The 20,995-nt window shown below is 50.3% G+C and overlaps 1 protein-coding gene across 1 annotated transcript in view; it reads right to left on the reverse strand.

Moving 5' to 3' along the window:
* ABHD2 (abhydrolase domain containing 2, acylglycerol lipase) overlaps positions 1 to 20,995 on the reverse strand; it is a 95,248-nt gene that overhangs the window by 6,659 nt on the left and 67,594 nt on the right. The window contains exons 6-8 of the mRNA XM_059371598.1: positions 12,168 to 12,351; positions 3,357 to 3,449; positions 504 to 614 (exon numbers count right to left, since the gene is read on the reverse strand). Coding sequence (XP_059227581.1) covers positions 504 to 614; positions 3,357 to 3,449; positions 12,168 to 12,351 — 388 coding nt within the window. The remainder of the gene's footprint in view (positions 1 to 503; positions 615 to 3,356; positions 3,450 to 12,167; positions 12,352 to 20,995) is intronic.

Consider the following 20,995-nt stretch of genomic DNA (forward strand, 5'->3'; position numbering starts at 1 on the left):
AGGGTTAAGCCGCTGCCTTCGGCTCGGGTCATGATCTCAGGGTCCTGGGATCGAGTCCCGTATCGGGCTCTCTGCTCGGTAGGGAGCCTGCTTCCCTATCTCTCTCTCTCTCTCTAGCTGCCTCTCCGTCTATTTGTGAGTTCTCTCTGTCAAATTAATAAATAAAATCTTTAAAAAAAAAAAAAAAGCCCTGGGGCACCTGGGTGGCACACTCGGTTAAGCGACAGACTCTTGGTTTTGGCTAAGGTCAGGATCTCATGGTTCATGGGATCAAGCCCCATGCTGGGCTCCACGCTCCGCAAGGAGTCCGCTTGAGTTTCTCTCCCCATCTCCCTTTGCTTCTCCCCCTTGTGCTCTCTGTCTCTCTCTCAATAAATAAATCTTTAAGAACAAATAAACAATCAAAAAACCCCTTTACACTAAAGTGGGCAAAGAAAGCCCACGTGCTGGGCCGGCTGGCCTGCAGCCTCCCGCCGGCACCGTGTCCCCGGGCACGCACACACCTCATCACATTGTCATCAATCTGCATCAGGGACGTGGCTGTGTAGAGTCGGCTCAAGTCCGTGTCCTCCAGGCTCTGGGGTTTCTTAACATGGTCTCCAAAAAGAGCTTGCCTAGAATGAGACACAGCAGCAGACAGAATAAGGAGCAGAACGTGAACCAAATGATCATGGTGGACACTTGAAACTCAGACAATTTTGTCAATTACACCTCAGTAAAGCTGAAAAAATTGTCAATTACACCTCAGTAAAGCTGAAAAAATATTTTAAAGAATGGGTGATGAGAACCGATAGCACAGCCTGCTTCCTAGCCCCGAGGCAAGCATCTTTGAGAAGGCATACGGGGCAAGTTAGGACTAGATACCTTCAGCCTTCGGCACGTCCCAGAAGATTGCAATGTTGACTTTTGAATAACTGCCAAAAGATGATGGCCAAGATTTTATTTTCCTTCTCAGGGGCAGCTAGACAGAGACCAGGTTAGAGTCTAGGTGAATACAGTTGACCCTTGCACAATGTGGGGGTGGGGCGCCAACTTATGGCAGCTAAAACCCATATAGCGCTTCTGACTCCCCCCAAACCTAACTACTAATATCCTACTGTTGACCCAAAGCCTTGCCCATAACACAGTCAATTAACACATATTTTGTATGTTATCTGCATTACATGCTGTATTCCTACAATAAAGTAAGCTAGAGAAAAGAAAATGTTACTGAGGAAAAAAAAATAAATTTACAGCACTCGCCTGAGAAAAATCCACATATAGGTAGAAACACACAGTTCAAACCTGAAGTGTTCAAGGGTCAATTGTATTACAAATCCTTTGCAGCAGGGGAGGTCTTAGGATGGGCTCTGTGGTGAGTAGGAGGTGGTCAGCCAAACTGTAGGGGGGGCCTCCTTTTATGGTTGTGGGGGGTCTGTCTTTACATTGGTGCTAACACTGCCGTTTCTCTTTAGGAACTATTTCTGTCACTCAGCAAGGAAGACAGCAGTAAACCCGTCCAGTGTTGGCGCAAGTCAACAGCTCTCCAACATGTCCGCTAAAAAGCTTACGTATACTCAGAACCGTCATCATTTCTCTTACGAAAAAGATCCATCTTGAAAGGATGATAATAAAGGCAGAGATCACAAAATGTGCACAAGTAGACTTTTAGTCCTGCAAGATCTCAGGCACACAGCTGACGGAGGGCTGAGTTTGCGATCTGGCCCTACCAGGTGAGAAAGTTCATCATGGAAACTAAATGTTCTGGTATCTACTCACAACCTCTCTTACAGAGGAACACATTCCCTTAGCATTTTTCCCCCCAAAGATTATTAGGAAGATCTCATACCCACAGTTGAGAATTCACAGTTTAAAGTGGCCCTAAAATTTCTAGATATTGGACTTTCTGTAGTAAATTAAAAAAAATGTAAATGCACCTAGAGCACATTCAGAGGACTGTCTCATTTTGTTAATAATTACATGATGAACCTTCTGGACTAATTCATTACAGGGCAAGACTGGGCCCTGTAGCAAAACAAACGTTCCCTGGGAGGAGCTGCTTCCCATTCCAGAGGTGTGGACAGGCTGAAAAAGGGCCCACACTTGGTGTCAGAGCTTGGCTTTGTCCCTTCTGGAACCTTGGCAAACCCACAGCCCTTCCTGAACCTCTGCTGAGCCACACCTGCCTCAGGGCCCAAACACCACGAGCTGAGTTAGGACAGCTTACATCCAGTCAGCCCAGGGGACAGAAGTCTCCTTCTGTCCTCCACCTACCCATCCAGTCACAAGGGCCCAGCAGCTTCGCAGCCGGAGGAGCCTGCGAGTGCCAGCCTCACCCAGACTCCCCGTGAACCCCGCCCACAGGAAGCCCAGTCTGGGGTGCTTGGCTGGGAGAGGCAGTACCCTATTTTCTTTTAACCATTGAAATAAAGAGAATAAGCAGCTGATCATTCAGTCAGATTGCCTTTCCCAGGATGACATCAACCCCCCACCTGAAATTGTATTGACCCCATGATGTGCCCGGCTCTGGGGGAAATCAGAACCAGCCCAAGCCCTCCAGTGCTCTACACTGCAGATCAGGACACAGGATTCACATCGGGGTAGCGACATAAGAACAACTTGGGGGTGGAGGAGTTGGCCTCATGGAGGAGACCTGAGACGGACCTAGTGTTCTTGGTGGACACGATGGGAAGGGTGTTCTGGGCAAGGCCCCAGTGGTGTGGGAGAGGCCAGAGGGCACAGGGGCTTCCACGTGGCCCAGTCCAGCAGCGGGAATGCAGGCGTGGCGGAAGAGGGAGGGATTCTATCCATAATAACAGTCATAACAATAAAAACCATTGCTAATATTTACTGACTTCTACAGCACGCCAGGCATGTTCTAAGCAGTGGCCGGGGGCTATCCCACCAAAGGATTCTGAGCGGGACTGAGGCAAGAAGAACACGGGGAACATGGTAATCAGGGCATTGTGGACACCATGTGGTGCCTCGCGGCTAGATCGCTGTCACGTGGCTGCTGGTCAGAACCCCTCGAGCCCACAGAGGGTGAGGATGCGCGATCCCTCAGCACACGAGCAGCCCAAGGAGAAGGATTCCTCGGCCACGCCAAGCCACCCTCAGGATTGCACCAGTTTGGGCAAGAGCGATGTAGAAGGGTTTCTTGTCTTGGCTATATGGGGCATCTCGAAGGCAGGACATGGTTTGGTGGTTCTGGCTGCTTGGGATGAGTTTGTTCCTAAGCAAGTTATGAAGCAACCAGCAGAGAAGCTGCAGCTGCCTTCATTGCGTTTTTCTGGAGGGACCAGAGTTCTAGCTTTCAGCGACTGGAAAAGAAGCTCAGAGAGGCACCGTCTCCCAGGGGGGCGTGGAAGGCGAGGTACCTGTGCGAGAGGATGATCTTCTTCATGTTGTCCGCCATGAGGAAGTTGTAGAAGCGTCGGCACTGGTCCCACTGCATGAAGGTCTCCTGGGCCCTGAAAGAACCGCAGCCAGAGTGAGAGACGGTGCCTGGAGGGATGCACTGGTGCCCCCGCCCCAGAGAAGGTTCTTGCAGTACTTCTACCCTGGAGAAGGGGGCGGCGCTGGTTCCTGACCCCGGGACACGGCTCTCTGCCCGTGGACTCAAACTCTCCATAGAGAGACCAATGGAACAGCCTGGCAGAACGTGAGCCCCCCATGAGAAAGCCATCTGGGGGCACTGGCTTTGGGGGGAGACGGTCCCGGCACCCTCGTCCAGCCTCGTGGCCTTCTCTTTGTCACGGAACCTGCCAGGACTGACATCCGAACACCTCTATTCGGCAGGAAGGTTTTCCCAGGCTTAATAACTGGTGCGTGTAAGGGGAGGGTAGCTGTGGAGAGGCACCGTGCAGGGAAAAACCTAAAAACTTCTTCCGTTGCTGTTTGAGAAGCAAAGGGAAATCATACCATGTGAGGTCTTTTTTTTTTTTTTAAAGATTTTTTATGTATTTATTTGAAAGGGAGTGAGCGAGAGAGATCGCATGAGCAGGGGGAGGGGGAGAAGTAGACTCCGCTGCAGAGCAGGGAACCCAATTCAGGACTCGATCCCAGGACGCTAGGATCAAGACCTGAGCCAAAGGCAGACGCTGAACTGACTGGGCCACCCAGGCGCCCCACTTGAGCTCTTCTGATTAGCCTTAGAACATTCAAGGGGCAAGGAAATGGAAGGCGAAGTAGACCGTGATCCCCTCCTCTGGGCATGGCTGCTGGGGTCGCTTCTGACGTCTTTTTGCCGCTAGAGATAGTGTGCGCAGTCAGCATGACTCGGCCTGCCTGACCCCCCAGCAGCGGCACTGGGCAGGTATGATCATCCCCACTCTAGATTAGGAGACCACCATGGACTCAGAGAGGTCAAGGGATTGACTCCGGGTCACACCGAGGCAATAAGGGGCAACCTTCTCTAGGCGCCGGCACAGCAGATTTCCTTGGCCACATGGCAGGTGAGCCAACAAGCGATGTGCTAACTCTCGCCACCTGGCTCGGCCCTTCCCGCTCAGCACTGTCTTCTCTGCCTGTGAACCCAAACACAGCTGCCACCGAGTCCACGATAACCCCCACCTTGCAGACGTCTGAGTCTCGAGGCCTGCTCCCACCCTGGGAACAAATCTGGGTGTCACCATTCCCGTACAGCCGTCAGTTTCATATCCCAGATGGCCAAGGAGAGGACTGGGTGGTTCACAGGTATTTTTGAAAAATCCAGGGAGTTTCTAAAGTCATTTCCCCAAGGCTTCCACATTTCAGTTTTGGAATGGCAAACATTTCCTGTAATATTGTGGTTAAAAATCCAAGAGATAGTGGGAGGTTAAAAGTGAAGCGGTCTGTGGCTTCCATGGTCTGTGACATGCTCCTAACCTGTGGGCTAAGGCTAAGACTGCCATCAAGGTCAAAAGGCCACTCTATAAATGCACCAGGGTCTTCCCAAACACTGCAGAAACAGAAAGGATGGGCCAGATCACTGGGGGCAGGGAACTGGACACTTGCCTGGTGGTCTGACCGAGGAGGGAGGTGGGAAGTCACCCACCTTTTGATCCATGAATCAAAACCTGTTTCCTCTGCCGGCAACCCCTCCTCTGACCTTGGACCCAGGCTGCCCCTTCCTTAGAGAGCCCAGGGTCTCTGAGGACAACGGTCTCATCGTCCCAGCTTTCTTTGGCCCGTGGCCATTTCTGCCTTGGCTGACTTCCTAGCTTTGGTTAGTATGTCCCGCGTATGGAGGGGATGCAGAGGGAAGGAAGCTGGGGTGGGGGCTGGTTATACACTCCCTGAAAGGCTCTGCAGACCCCCAGGGGCCCAGGGCTCAAGGACCACCAGGATGAGGACACTGCAACCATTGTCTCGCTCCACCAGTGCTGGCCTGCACGGCTTCCTAGCTTCTCTGCTTTACCACTCAGCATATGGAGAGCCTGTCACCACCTTTGGGTATAGAAGTACGAAACTGAAACTTCATTTTGCATTGGCTTAATAAAACCCAATCAAGAGTAATGCCCTATATGGGGCGCCTGGGTGGCTCAGTGGGTTGAGCCGCTGCCTTCGGCTCAGGTCATGATCTCAGGGTCCTGGGATCGAGCCCCGCATCGGGCTCTCTGCTCAGCAGGGAGCCTGCTTCCCCCCCCCCCGCTCTCTGCCTGCCTCTCCATCTACTTGTGATTTCTCTCTGTCCAATAAATAAATAAAATCTTAAAAAAAAAGAGTAATGCCCTATAAATACATTCATTCCATATATTTTTTAAAAAAGGTTCTGATCTCTTTAATATCAACAACATACGGAAGGAAATGAGGGAGGGGAATCTAGAGACTCAAAGAAACTTCTGAGACAGCTCAACAAAGGCAAGGCACAGGCATTACGTGGGTCCTGACTTAAATAAGCCAACTGTTAAAAAACTTCTGTGAAAGAGTCAAGGAAATCTGAACCCTGAGTAGAAATGGGGTACAAGGGAATCATTCATTTCTCAGTATGATAATCTGAAAAGTATATTTATTTATGAAAAGTATATTTAAAATACATTTTAATATTCTCTTAAATTTAAGAAAAAGTCCTTAGTGTCTTTTAGTGCAAACAAATGACATATTTCTGGATAAAATGATTCAATGTCTGGGATTTGCTTTGAAATAATTCAGGTTCTGGGAGACTGGAGTGTGCATAAGGTATAAAGGGAACAGAAAAGGAATCCCAAGCAGACTCCCTGCTGAGTGCGGAGCCCCACATGGGGCTCAGTCTCATGGCCCTGAGATCATGACCTGAGCCAAAACCAAGAGTCGGGCCCTCCACCAACGGAGCCACCCAGGGGCCCCAGGAGATGGGATTTTTTTTTTTTAAAGATTTTATTTATTTATTTGACAGAGATAGATCACAAGTAGGCATAGAGGCAGGCAGAGAGAGAGAGAGAGAGAGGAGGAAGCAGACTCCCTGCCGAGCAGAGTGCCCGACGCGGGACTTGATCCCAGGACCCCGAGATCACGACCTGAGCCCAAGGCAGCGGCTCAACCCACTGAGCCACCCAGGTGCCTGGAGATGGGATTTTTAAATCACTTACAAGAGGGTCCAAATGAGATAGGCATCTACACTCACGTGCAGGGCAATCCACTAGGGTAAGGAAGAGCTGAGCATCTGCTTCTACCGCTGAGGGGCTGCTCAGAGAAAGCTTGACTTCCCAACTCGTACTTTGCACCATGATTGGACCAAGCATTGATGAAAAGGAACTGAAGTCAGAGGAGAGCGAGCCGGGGAAACAACGTACCTAACACCCAAAAGCATTCAAATCTCCTGACTCGAGTGAGTAAGATCTCAGAGTGCTGAAAGGCCGTGAGAGTGGCCAAAACTGCGTTTCTGGGGTCTTCGAGAAGCCACGAAGTGTGGCAGAGGGAGAGAGGTTCTGTGAGACTGGGTGCCCAACAGTTTGGACTCCAACAGTCCAGAAAGGGACAAGAGGGCAGGCATGCTGCAAATTACGGCAGGTGATGAAGTTCCAGGGTGTGGGTGTAGGCAGTACTAAAACCCACCTTGAAAGTGATATGCTAACGGAACCGCAGAATCATGGTAGAATAAGTATTTCCCCAGAGTGCTACCACAGCAACATAAGAAAACGGTTTTTATTTGGGGAGGGGAGTTTCTCTTCCAGGCTTTGCCCACCTACAGTCTTTTTTTTTTTTTTTTTTTAATTTTTAATCGTGGTGGTAAAAAACATACAGGGTTTTCCTTCTTAGCCATTTTTAAGTAGACAGTTCCGTAGCGGTAAGTATAGTCACGTTGTTGTGTACTAGATCTCTGGAACTTTCCCATCTTACAAATGGGAAAGTCTGTATCCATTAAAGCAGGACTTCCCGTTCCCTCCACCCTACTGTAACTATAACTACAGTCTCACATAGTTGCCTTCCTCACATTTTCCCCCGTATTATTATTTTATTATTATATTTAAGTAGGCCCAGTGTAGAGCCCAATGCAGGACTTGAACTCACGACCCTGGGATCAAGACCTGAGCTGAGATCAAGAGTCGGACGCTTAACTGACAGTCACCCAGGCGCCCCCTCCCTATTTTTAATACATACATTGTCATGTCACATATTTTCTTGATTTAAAAAAAAAAATTCCTTGTTTACCATTGTACTTTGTGGATCATAACTTACGGCCGTCTCTCATACTGGATACAATCTGGGTATCTCTAGCTTGGCCATACTGTAGTCATACTGTAGTGGGGAGAAAACCAAGAGCAGCCTGGAACAGTGTGGGTTCTGGGAGGAAGGACAGCAGAGCCTCTGCACCTAAGAGACCCAGGTACGAGGGCTCCAGGACAGAGTGTGCCTTGAGAGAGCAGGCCAAAGGAAACCATCTCTGTACTGGGGAGCGGCCCCAGAATCCTTCACTGTAGCCTAGCTAGGCTGTGGGGCAGGATGGGGCATGGAGCCCAGACAAAGGTAGGGAAGGCCACCCACTAACCAGCTCTCTGCATGACCAGAATATTTTCCCTTAGGATGTACTTTTATAGGAATGCGATTACTAAGTGAAAGGGTCAGCTGCACACCTCGTTTCTCAGGTAGAAAAAAATTAGCAATAAAAAACAAGTCCCCAAGATGCCAAGGGCAAGCCATTTGGTCCGCTTCACAGCTCACTGGTGGAAAAGCCGAGCTGTTTCCCAGGCTGGAGATCTGCTCACATAGTTTTGTCTAAACTCAGCAGATTCGCCCTCTTCGCTGGCTCTGATACAAAATGACTGATTGTTAAAACGGTTATACAGCTCCTCCACAGTAAACACAGATCTGATGAAGGGACAAGTCTATAGAAGGACTTCATGAATGACAGCCCTTGCTCTGGTCATAAATGCATTCACATTCTAGAGTTTGCCCATTCAAAGCAAGAGAGAATATACACACCATTTGGCCAGGAACATGGGGCCTGGCTTTCTTTGCAGCAGGAAAGCCTGCTTAAAAACACTATGTGAAGACTCAGCGCTGCTCCCACACCCACTCAGCCAGAAGCAGGACTACACGTGGGAGATCTGGTAACTTCTCTACTGTCCTCGAAGGGGCCCCTGCCCCCTCCCCCGGCCTGGACCCCAGGTCCCTGACCTCTCCCTCCAATGGATGAGGACTCCTTCGGTACCATATGCCTAGTGTGTAATATTGTATTTTATTTAAAGCCTTAATTTATCTCAATAGAGAGATGGGGGAAGGGGCAAGAGAGAGTGGGAGAGAGAAAATCCAAGCAGTCTCCCCACTGAGTGTGGAGCCCAATATGGGGCTTGACCCCATGACCCTGAGATCATGACCTGAAATCAAGAGTCAGACACTCAACCGACTGAGCCCCCCAGGCAACCCGCCTAGTGTGTAATCTATTTTTGACACGTACTTGCTGGTTCGCTGCTTTGCAAACATCATTCTATTTTTGGGAAGTGCTGTGAGGTCTAAAACACAGACTCTTATACCCAATCTGAAATGAAACGCTGGTATTTGGATCATGCTATTATTGGCAGATTCTAAAATGCCAGATTGTTGAGCACTTCCTTAGGAATGAAGAATTGATTTTACCAGAAACCGGTCCATGAAAGCTTCCCTTCCCTTTTCTTTAAGTCCTACAAGGGCAGGAAAGATTTCTGTCTTGCTCGAGCTGGGTCCCCATTACCTAGAAGGGTGTCTAGCGGGACGAACCAAACGAGTCGCGGGAGGGCTTCTCTGAGGGTCATCTTCTGGGACAACATCTCTTCCCTCTCACACTCCTGGCTGGTCACTACTCCCTGGACAAATTCACAACCCGGAGTCTTCATAACCAAGTTCCAAATGAGGAATTCAACCAGAGTTCTGCTGAGTCTGACCATACACATTTCCAGGACGAGCAGGCAACAGCTGGTGCTGAAGGCACGAGGCTAAGTCCACTAGAAGCATGTCTTTTCGGGGGACCTGTCCCCCGCTTTCAGCGGTTCAGCACATCATGAACGTGGGTTTCTCTAGCGAGGGCGAGGCTCTGCTGACTACGGCAAGCGGGCGCTGGCTGCTGGGCCTTGGGTGGCTCTGGCTAGAGGGCCGGCGCGCTACGGGGGTGAGAAGCCAGCGGGAGGGGATGGGTCTCTGGCAAGCGGTTCTCAGGACTCAACTAGGGGAGATTTACCAGCAGCATGGACTCCCGTGCGGTGCCTGCAGAGCCAGGCGAGCCCTCCCTGCTCCGCCTCGGCGTCAAGGAAGCCGGCTGCCTTCGTCCCAGTGCTGAGAAGGCTTATCGCCCTCAAGCCTTGGCAGGAGAAAAAGGTGACACTGGTTTAAAGGAAGGCACTGTCCTTCGGTGAGTAGGTCTCGTAACAACGTAGGGGGGCACCTGAGCCCGGGCAGCGCCCGCACACATGGAGCGACGGTTCCCCCTGACCCACCAACCCCCTCCAGTGTGTCTGGCTGCAGGATGTTAGTTCTCTGGGCTCCAGGGGCAAAGCTGCCTCTTTCTCTCCTCGATGGACGAGGTCGATGTGACAGCAAGACATCAGGAGTCTGAAGATCTCTGAGGTCTCAAACAAGGGTGGCGTGGACAGCGCCTCCCAGGTCCCAGAGCCCAGGTTTCCTAATCTGAGTTCACCAAACACACACTTCACGTGCTCTTGCCAACGGCAGGTGGCGCTCGTGCAGCAAAAGGAAAGCCAGGGCGGTCACTTAAGATTCTGTGTTTGGGGATAAAAAAAAAATGAAAACAAACTTGTCCTGCATCCTCCTCCTCAGCAAATGCTGGGCTCTCTGAACACAAAGTCCGTGCTTACAGTGGTTCCACACCGCTGAGTTTAGGAAGGGACTCGAGCGATCCCAGTTCTCAGGTGACAGCAGGCTGGCTGAAAATGGGACCATGTGTCAGGTGAGAGCCGGTGGGGTCCTCATGCCAGGCCCCGCTCCCCTGACTCCTGCAGTAGGGCCCTTACTATCCCCGCGGCCAGGCAGGGTGGGATTTCGGTGAACTCCGGTTACATAGTGGCTATGAATTGGGAACTGGATATTTCTAGTCCAGCCAAGATAAAGGGACATGTCCTTTCAGCTGGCTCTCCAGAGCACAGAGGGGACTGAGGCGGAGGATTCCTAGCAGGAGGATGAGGGGACCCACGTCATCCGGTGACAGCATAGCGGGAGCAGGTCGCTGATGTCCCCAGTGGCAGCTAACTGTGGCTACATACAGGAAGTGACTTGTGAAATGTGTCCAAATGCAGATTCCTGGCCCCATGCCCTGGATTTTTGAGTCTGCATCTCCAGGGCTGGGGCCCAAGAATTATTTCCAAGACGACTGCCCCCAGGTGATTCTTTTTTTTTTTTTTTTTTTTCCCCCCCAGGTGATTCTTAATGGAGTGAAACAGTCATCAGCCCGTCAGACTGGTCTTTGCGACTGACTGGCCTAACCCCTACTTCTAGTCTCCCAGTGACTGCGGATAATTACCAGTTACCAACTTTCTACACAGCCGTCCTGCATAAACATGGGCTCCCTCCTTTGATGCTCACCATGGCGCTACGGGGTCGAGACTACTCAGCATTGTTGTCATCCCCGTCACAGGTGAGGAGAACCAGAACCCAGCCCTCGGCTCTAGAACTCAGGGAAGCTTCCATTGGGTATGTGTTTCAGGTCTTCACTGGGGCATATTTAAACCCTCCTTTTTGGCCAGCTTGACGCCTCATGGGCAGAGCCTGAATTCTGGGCCTGCATTTGCCCTTTGGATGTGCTGGTTTCAAATTCCAGTAATATATATTTTTAGAAATAACAGGCAGCCTCTATCAGAAAATGCTGAAACAGGCTGAAATTACATGGTGAGAGATACCGGTGAGGCAGAAGGGCAGGAATTCCTTCTTAATTCTCAGGACTGTTCAGTATTAGGTGGGATCACTAAGGCTTTTTTTTACTTTCCTATGCAATTCTGGATTTCTCCAAGACATCTTTAATAACTGGTTATACGCATGTGAAATACAGAAGACATGATCAGGGAGAGCGAGTGTGGCAAGAATGTGAATGCATGTGAAGAGTGTGGAGACGTGTGTGTGTGTGTGTGTGTGTGTGCGTGCGCGTGCGTGTGCAGTGACTCTCGAGACATCGGGGATACCCTGCTCTCGACGAGAAGGCAGAGCTGATGAGAACGCCCTCCTTGGGCTCATCCTGGGGGGCTCTGCTGGCAGGAGACTAAGGGGTGAGGTAAACCTTTATCCGCCAGGTCATCTCCATCATGGCGATGTCTGGGATGTCCACAGGAGATGGACACTTGAAGGCGAGGGCACAGATGAAGTGGTTTCGACAGACCCCTTCCCCACACCCTCCGAGACCCAGTGTTCCCAGAGGCAGGAGGGCTCTGCGATCACAAGGCCCGGCTCTCAGATTCCAGCTCGTGCAGTCTTCCATAAACCCATGGCCCTACAAAAACTCCTGGAGCATGAACAGATGAAGGTCCCTCACAAGACTCCAGAGGGAAACCGCAGTTGTTAGAAGGGACTTCGGCATATTCCATTACAGATCTCATCCCCCAACAGAGCTGCAGATCGGGCTCAAGGAGTCTGGTAAGACAGCTCCAGGGTATGACGTGAAAGCAAGACAGGGTGACTCCAGGACCCACACACTTCAGCTCAGCCCGCCACCACGTTTCCTCCGGTCTTTGCAGACGTGAGCTGGCATCCCAGGCCATCTCCACACACATCCGAGGGAGGTGAGGGACGGAGGCGCGGACGTCACTCACCTCAGAGCGCTGTACCCCTGGCACACGCTGACGCAGCACAGGACCTTCTCTTGGTTTGCCTGAGTCTCCCCCAAGTATTTACACACGATGTTACCGCCCAGGCTGAAGCCCACGACCACCAGCTGGGTCTGGGGATACGTCTTCTTGATGTAGTTCACCATGGCTCCAAACTCCCAGGTGCAGCCTGTGGGCAGAGAGGCGAGGCCACACAGTCATTTCAGGTGCAACAAAATGAGCTGGAGGGTTCCCGACTGAGTGCCAAGGTGCTAACAGAGGGGTGCGTGTGTGTGTGCATGGAGAGAGAGAGAGGGAGGGAGGCATCTGCACAGACACTTCTCTTCGGCAACCTGGAGAGAAATTTCTAGAATGCTCCTCGGTCTAAGAGGAGACCCAGACTTCGTGGTGCCCATGAGGGGAGATACCATGCATCACACAGATGTGTAATGCTCCCCAAAGGTGGGTTGTGCAAAACCTGCCTGGAGGCACAAGGAAGTCGAAACAGATACACAGGGTGTGTGTGAGCACATTAGTTCGCACACAGAAGCAACAGCAAAGCCCTTTGGGATTTGCATCCTATAAGACAGGATGCTATTCCCATGTGTATCATGACTCATGGTGTTAAGAAAAGAACCAAGTGGATGTTATTTACAGGACCTTCTGTCGGCGCGGGGGAAGGAAGGAAAGACAAACTTCCGTCTGGAGGGACGGCCAGGATGCTCTATAGGGTTGGGATAAAATGTCCTTGGTGACGTAAGGACAGCGTGCCGAGGGAGGCAGGCTCATTGAGAAACCCACAGAGGAGAGAGACCTCTGAGCGGAGAGAGCCTTGTTTGTCCAGGAGACATGATCTCAGTCAGTCCCACTGGGATCAACTGAGAAGCTGTGCTCTCTCCGAGGCTTTGCTAAGAGGAGGGCTTTGCAGAGAGGAGGAGGTTAGTGCTGTCCATGGGTGAAGGGATTTGTCACACCCTTCTAAGCCCCAACCCCAGGCTACTTGGGGAGCCAGTTTAAAATAAAACCTAGCGGGGAAAGTCAGGGATGTTGGTTAGACACGTCCACACGACAGACCAGCAAGGAGGAGACTATGGGTTCACGGTGGAAACAGGCTGCTGACCTCGGCACCTGCTCCGAGGTGTGGCCGTCCCTCATGAGAGTTGAACAGCTTCTTTCCCTAACCAGCAAGCCATGGGAGATGCTGCCTTTGAGTCTGGAGCAAGTGCCTCTTACAGCTTCCTCTCTCAGGGGGACACAGCCTTGGCCGGGCCAGCACAACCCCCAGGCCGGGGGGGGGGGGGGGGGGAGTTCTCAAACTTCAGTGGGTAGAGGATCACCTGGAGAGGACACTGGGCTTGGGCAGCCCTGGGCTTCCCTGCCAGAGGAGCTGATTCAGTAAGATGGGGGCCAGGTCCAGGAACCTACATTAACAGTCTTTTTGACTAGGTAAAACACTCATATGGCACAAAATTCAAGTAACCATAGAGATGTGGTATCGGGTAACTTCTTGTATTCCTTGAAAAAATGTCAGTGGTAGCACACAGATAATTTAGTGCCTTGTTTACTTTGTTTTTCTTTCTTTCTTTCTTTCTTTTTTTTTTAACAATGTCTTGGAAACCACTATGTAACAATACACAGAGATCTGCCCCTTTTTAAAAAGTCATTTCTACCCTCAACATAGGGCTTGAAATCATGACCCAGCGATCAAGCAAGGTGCGCTCCACTGACTGAGCTGGCCAGGCGCCCCCGCCCTATTCTTTTTTATTTTTATTTGACGAGGCATAACATAATACTCAGGAAAGTGTTCCCTGAATTTGTACCCACTTAAACCCATGTAAACACCTCCCAAAGCATGTAAGCCATGGCTTAAATTACTTTAAACAAGTCATTGTGGATTAAGACTTGAAAAGGCCAATCTAGATTTCTAGATTTTTCTCCAAAGCAGTGTTCTTGGATCCAACTGTATCGATCAGACACCCATTAAACTCACAGGGGGATCTTGTAAAACCACGCCACTAATGCCTGGGCCCCTCCCAGATTCAGTAACTCTGAATTGTCTGGGGGTGGGGCCTGGTCTTTCCCCAGACCTCCAGGGGCCTCCAAAGTGCAGGCAGGGCTGAGAAGCACCACTGCAAGGAACAGGGCCCGCTGGGCTCTGGCAAATCTGGGAAAGTGGTTTCTAGAGCATACTCTCGCTCTGCCTCTTGGCCATCCCTTTACAGACCTCCCTTCCTGTCCGCTTGCAGTAAGCAACCTTCCCATGGGAAAGCACTGTTCTGCCTTCTGGAAGCTTCCGCAGGAGGGCGGTTGGCCTGGTAGCAGCTTTCCGAGTAGCTCCTCAAAGCCAGGTTTCTATACAACCAGACACCTCCTCTGTCCACCAAATGCCCAGTCTTTAAAGCCCCTAATACATACAAGTCCTTTCTGGTAACCTTTCTTGTGAAGAGTGAACCAGAAGAGCAGCATCAAGGTTAAATCACAGTAAGACTGAAGCGCTAGAAGCCGCCTAGTGGTTCTCAAAGTATGGTCCCTGGGCCAGCTGCATCAGCTGTTCAAAATGCACGTTCTTGGGTCGCACCCCACTCACTGACTCAGAAACTCAAAGGGTGGGAACCACACAGAGGGTCCAGACACATGACTGCTGGGCCCTGCCTCCAGAATTTCTGACTCAGGGGGTCTGGTCTGGGTGGGATCACGATTTGCATTTCTACCCAGTTGCCAGGCGACGCTATGGCTGTGAATCCAGGGACCACACTTTGAGAACCACTGTTCTGGCTGATAAAAAAGGCAGAGGAAATCTTCGATTTTCTGTTTCTTTTGTCCTTTAAAAGCGCAATTCAAAAAGATGCTTCATGTGGCGCAGACTTAGACAAATGCAAATTCAAAAGAAGGTTAGGAATCATTTTCCATTGCCCTTGCTAGAAAAAGTCAACAATGCCTCGGATTGGGTCTGAGGGGTATGGGTAACAGGCACCCCCCACAGCCCGCCCACTGAGGTAGGGGTGGACACTGGCCCCGCCTTCAGAAGGCAACACGGTAAGGTCTGTTAGAGCTGGTCCCAGTACCAACCTCAGAGCCAGCAATTCCACCTCTGGGTCCTTTATACTGTAGGTGTGCAAAGAGGTATGCCCGTACGTGCAAAGACAGGTGAGCAAGAATGTTCACTGCATCATTGCTGGTAGCAGACGGGGAGGGGGAATTCCAACAGCTGAGGCCCAGGGAAGTCGCTATGACAAAGAATGAGGTCGAGTCCAACCCGCTGACATGGAGTGACTCTGACCACACCAGGGACTAGCGCCGGAGTCGGCACCATGTACAGTGCGTGCTCTGGCTTTAAAGGGATTATACGCACACTCCTCTCTGATCGAACACTCACTGAAAAACCGCGGCGGAAACTGACTTCCTAGAGAGAAGGCTGAGGGTTGAGGGTGGGAGAGAGACACAGTTTCACTCATGGCAGACAGACTTTTGTCCCTCTGGAATGGTTTTATTACATACACACACCAGTTTTTCAATAAAATTCCAGCCAGTTAAAAAAACAAACAGTTTAGGGGCACCTGGGTGGCTCAGTTGGTGAAGCGTCTGCCTTCGGCTCAGGTCATGATCCCAGAGTCCTGGGATCGAGCCCCACATCGGGCTCCCCTCTCAGGGGGGGAACCTGCTTCTCCCTCTCCCACTCCCCCTGCTTGTGTTCCCTCTCCCGCTGTGTCTCTCTCCCTGTCAAATAATAAATAAAATCTTAAAAAAAAAAAAACCCAGTGAAAATAAAGAATAAAAAATATGTTAAAATCCCTTTGAAGCAGGTTCTGCGAGGCTCTAGACACCCAGCACGTCCCTCAAGCTGGAGCGGAGGCTTGTGCTGTTTGAGATGGGAACATTATTTGCCCAAATGAGAAATGATATTAAGGGACCTATTTTAAATTGTTACTAAAATCTTTACTTTTCTGCCATTTCCTTGGGGTTCTGCCTAATTTCATTCATCCCTTGACTATTTATTACTCTTTGTTTTGTTCGAACATGGAGGGAACTATACTAGGTGATGCGCTCCGTACAGTAGAGATATTCTCGGTCTTGCTCTGCACTTCATCCATGTGCCCAGGCACTGGGTGGCCACTCGGTCCTTAGTACCTAAATGAACAGATGAGAACCTGGGCACGCTGTGTCCCAGGCCCTGTCCTGGGAACATACCCACAGCGGGGGAAGACTGGAAGGGATGACATGACTCTCCCGACCTCACAGAGTGAGCCAGGGGGAGCACTAGACTTTGGACCCACATCTAACCCCAAACCCCATCCTTTGCCTCACGGCACAAACCCACACAAGTAATAGTACTGTAGGGATTTATTTTTTCATCATTAAAAGTCTTTGCTTTCTCGTCATCGGATTCCTTGTAGGCCTTTTTTAAAAAATTGTATTTTTAAAATATTTTTTAAAAGTCTTATTTATTTATGCGATCTCTACACCCGGTGCAGGGCTGAAACTCACAATCCCGAGACGGAGAGTCACGTGTTCCACCCAAGGAGCCAGCCGGGCGCTCCTGGACCTGTCTATCTTGACTCGGGTTTGAGACTAATTCTTTGAGACCTAGAGCAGATGTTCGTTCAGATGTCACTGGGGCAGTTACAAAATTCAGATTTGCTACCCCACCGAGGAGCAATTACAGCTAATCGTGTAGGCACCTGGGGAGCCTCCACTTAATTAAATCCAAACACACCTGATCCGGATAAAGGGCCAGCCCTGCCTAAAGCCGGACAAGCTGTTGGGTGTCGTGTGAAGAGCTGCCTGTCCTTCCCAGACAAGGGCACAGTGTTCGCCCAGCTCCGGCATTGGCCTTCTGCTAGGCCCTGGGTCCTCCTGGGATTGCCACCTGGTGACAGCTTACCAAACACCCTGGGTGACTGCGAGCCGCTCCCCAGACTGTTTCATAAAGCTCCCCAGATCTGTTCTTTCATACGAGAAGGATTTTAATGAGGCTGTGTATTTAATCCTTACGGGATTAGCACCGGTAACAAGATTTGGGGATCTAATCTTGCTGCAGCTTTTAAAGGCAAGAGGAAACTTGAGACACCAACCTGGCTTTGGAGAGATGAGTACCGCAGGGCCAGCATCTTGGAAAGCCAACCTGCTGCGAACAGGAAAGAGATTTTCTTCAGCCTCACACCCCTCAAGAAAAACAAGGCTAAGGCTACTCGAAAGCTACTTTGACAGAAGCCATTTCCCAGCGGCGCTAATGTGACAAAGTAGGCTTGAACACGGGGATGTTGGGACTAGGTGCCCCTTGTGGATGGAGACCCTGAGTCATCTCTAGGTTCCCCCTGCCAGGCCCGGGCCGGGAGCGAGCGTGGTGGGGGTGCCACACGTGTTAGCAGTGTGAGGAGGAGGTCTGAATCACGTGGCACCAAAGCACACGACACTGGCCGCATGACGGTGCTGACAGCACTGTCACAGAGCAGCTTGGTATCTTTCCCACTATGTGCGATCCAAGAGAGCGACGTGGGCAGGCTAAGAGCGTGGCTCCCGGCGGGTGTCTGAGGGCCAGCAGCCCCTGTCGTTTCTCAGAGCTGTGAAGGCCATCGCACGGCTGAGTCACTCGAGAGGAAAACAGCTGCAGGAATAAAGCGAGAGCCCTCTTTGTGACCCAGAGGAGCTGGGCACGTCCTTATCTCTGAAATGGATTTTCACAAGTGAGCGCTTTCAGCTTCCTTTGCGCAAGTACAGAATACCTCGCCCTGCCCTCCTCGAGCTGAAAGTGAAGGATCCAGCTCTGATCCTGGAAGCCAGAGCCTGGCTCCTCCACGATTCTCTGGTTATTTACTGCCCCCGGTAGCAGTCCCTAATGTGGGCCCCCCGGCACCAGCTCCACGCACAGGGGCTCCGGCACGTGATCTCGCAAGATGGTTTACCAAGATGCTTGAGCTTCCGCAAACCCACCCCCTCACTGTCTCGTCCTGCCTCTCCTCACCCGTCTCCTCCTTCCTCCTCTCCCACCGTGTCCTTCTGCCACGCTAATACTCAACTGTTGCAGAGGCCACGCGACTCGTGGTTGTCAATCTGGAATCATGGAGACGACCCAAAATTGAGGCCACGTCCATTAAAATGGTAGATATGAGAAGCTTATCAAAACATCTGTGTTCGTGATCTAATCAAAGATCTTCGGCTAGATTGAGCAGCATAAAAACAAAATAGAAGTTCCTTAAAAATCACTGTTGGCACCTCCTTACAGCAAGACGTCTTGGATCCTGGGTGATCTCCACAGCGTGCTAACTAAGCAGGGTGGCCGTACATCCTCGTTTGCCTGGGAGAGTCCAGGACTATGTCTGTCATTCTGACGCAGTATGAGTAAGGTCCTCTTTCACTCTCAAAAGTAACGCAGCTGGGAGGCTCAATTATGGGGTCACCCCAGGTACGGGGCCTCCCTCCCTTCTAAGACTGAAATGCTGCCTTCTAAGCAAGGCAGAGTTTTCTGGCCTTCCCTTGTGGTTCCAAATGATAGTTTACAAAACAAAAATTTCCAGTATTAAACTCAGCTGGACATTACAGGACTCTTGCAAGCAACAGAAGACAGTGCTGGGATTTCAGTCCCCTCTTCTCAACTTGACATCTGTTGCCAGAAACTCAAGCATTTAGAAATAAGGGAAGGGCCCACTTCTGTGTATAAATACCCAGAGAGGGCAATTTAAATCTTCTGAGATCATGTTCAATGTCACAATGCCCCAGCTTGGTGTTTGGTCAGAGATGGGTACTAAGTTCTCAGGAGGCTTGTGAGCCCAAGGACTTGGTCACCTTGTGGGGGGCCAATGCCAGACTGTTCTAACTCCTTTCACCTGATACAGAAGTGACTTTAAAAATCCCAAGTTTGCTCTCTCATCCTCAAGATCAGACTCATGGTCTCTTTGTCACTTGGCTCAACGTCAAGAGCAGTCTTTGAAACGGAGGTCAGAATAAGCACAGCTGGATAATGCTGGTTGTCTGGTCGTCCCCTGGCTGGTGGACTGGGTGCAGCTGTACTCTGCTCTGAACGTGAACCCTGCCGGGATAAGGCAGTTAGCCAAAGACAGAAAGATGAAACAAAATGCTTCCTTAATTTACTGGTCTCCTGCATCACCCCTGACAAAAGTACTTATATTCCTAACAGTGTCTGGGTTAGAAAATCAATTTGGTCAATAGAGAGTCAGCCAACACGTCCATTGCTATAGTGTTTCAATTAAAGATTAGGCCCTTTAGAAGAAATACACTTCAAAAAAATCTTCAAGACGTCTACATCGCTTATCATTTTTAAGTGTTATTTATTGATTGCTTCCACATGAAAGCGTTGTATACTTGGTCTGCTCCAGCAAAGTACCCAAGCTCAGGAAGAAATTTAAAAGCCTGATAAATTTCATTCTTGCAGGTTTCACTCTTGTCATCCTAATGGCTTCACATTTTATTTATGGTCAGATCAGATAATGTCATTTAATTTAATCCAATTTCACTCATCATACAAGAAATATTTTAATAGATCCTAGATAAAAAAAAATCTATGAATTATAGGGGCACCTGGGTGGCTCAGCGGGTGAAGCATCTGACTCTTGATTTCAGCTCAGGGCATGATCTTAGGGTTGTGAGTTCGAGCCCTGCATTGGGCTTCATGCTGGATGTGGAGCCTGCTTGAGATTCTCTCTCTCCCTCTCCTGCGCCTTTCCCCTGAGCACATGTTCTCTCTCTCAAAAACATATATATATATGAACTCTACTGAAGCAAGTGGTGAGGAATTTTTTTTAAGAATGAAACGAATTTTTAGAAGGCTAAAATACAGCGAAAAGAGCATGAGCGACAATAAAAACAACTTGCCCATAATGACTGCTGGAGCTGGCTGTGCACCCAGCAGCCAGCAGCATTGAGACACGCGACCCCAGCCCTGGCGCCCAACACCCTGAGCCAGGCCACATTGCGCCAGTTCTCAAGGCTGTGCAGTTAGAAAGCACGGACTGCATCCTTCGAGGTCACCGCTGGGGCCCGGCTGTCTCTGTATAAAGTCATAACTTAGGAGTACGCTCAAGACAGAAAGAATTCTCGGCTCAGCAAGCCCAGTTCTCAACAGTCCTTGCAAACGTTCACACACAATCCGCTGCACAGGGCTGAGGCAGAGGCGAGATCATCTGACTGTTCAAGTCAATGTCCACCTTCTCTCCTCCAAGCTGGCTCCCGGAAAACAGAAAAAGTCACTGCTATTTCCTACTACTTGCTGGACTCCGTGCGCCACACTTTTATATTAATGCTCACTTTCTCAACAACCTGGGTGAACTAGATGTTCAAACCCCCATTGGCTAGATGCTAAAATACAGGCTCTTTCCTTATGGGGGCATTTCCTGAGCCTCTCCCTCAAAGTGATGTACCATCTGTTGGAGACGAATATAAAAAATCACATAAAAATTGAAAACCAGGGGGCACCTGGGTGGCTCAGTGGGTTGAGCCTCAGCCTTCAGCTCAGGTCATGATCCCAGGGTCCTGGGATTGAGCCCGCATCGGGCTCTCTGCTCAGCAGGGAGCCTGCTTCCGTCTCTCTCTGCCTGCCTCTCTGCCTACTTATGATCTCTCTGTCAAATAAATAAATAAAATCTTAAAAAATAAATTGAAAACCAGAATCTGGTCCCTGCTCCTGAAAAGGACAATGTCTGAACAATGTTCTTTATAGACAGACCCAGCCAAGAAGCTCAGACTGATTCTGACTGTGCTCCCCACCTCCCCATCCAATGGTGAGCAGCTCCCCAGCAGCCCAGAAGCTGCAAGGCGGCAGGCCCTGAAGAGCAGAGCCCGGACCCACCAGGCCCACTGCCAGGGCTCTGAGAAGCTCG

The sequence above is a fragment of the Mustela nigripes genome, chromosome 13, assembly GCF_022355385.1.
Source record: "Mustela nigripes isolate SB6536 chromosome 13, MUSNIG.SB6536, whole genome shotgun sequence".
NCBI lineage: Eukaryota > Metazoa > Chordata > Mammalia > Carnivora > Mustelidae > Mustela > Mustela nigripes.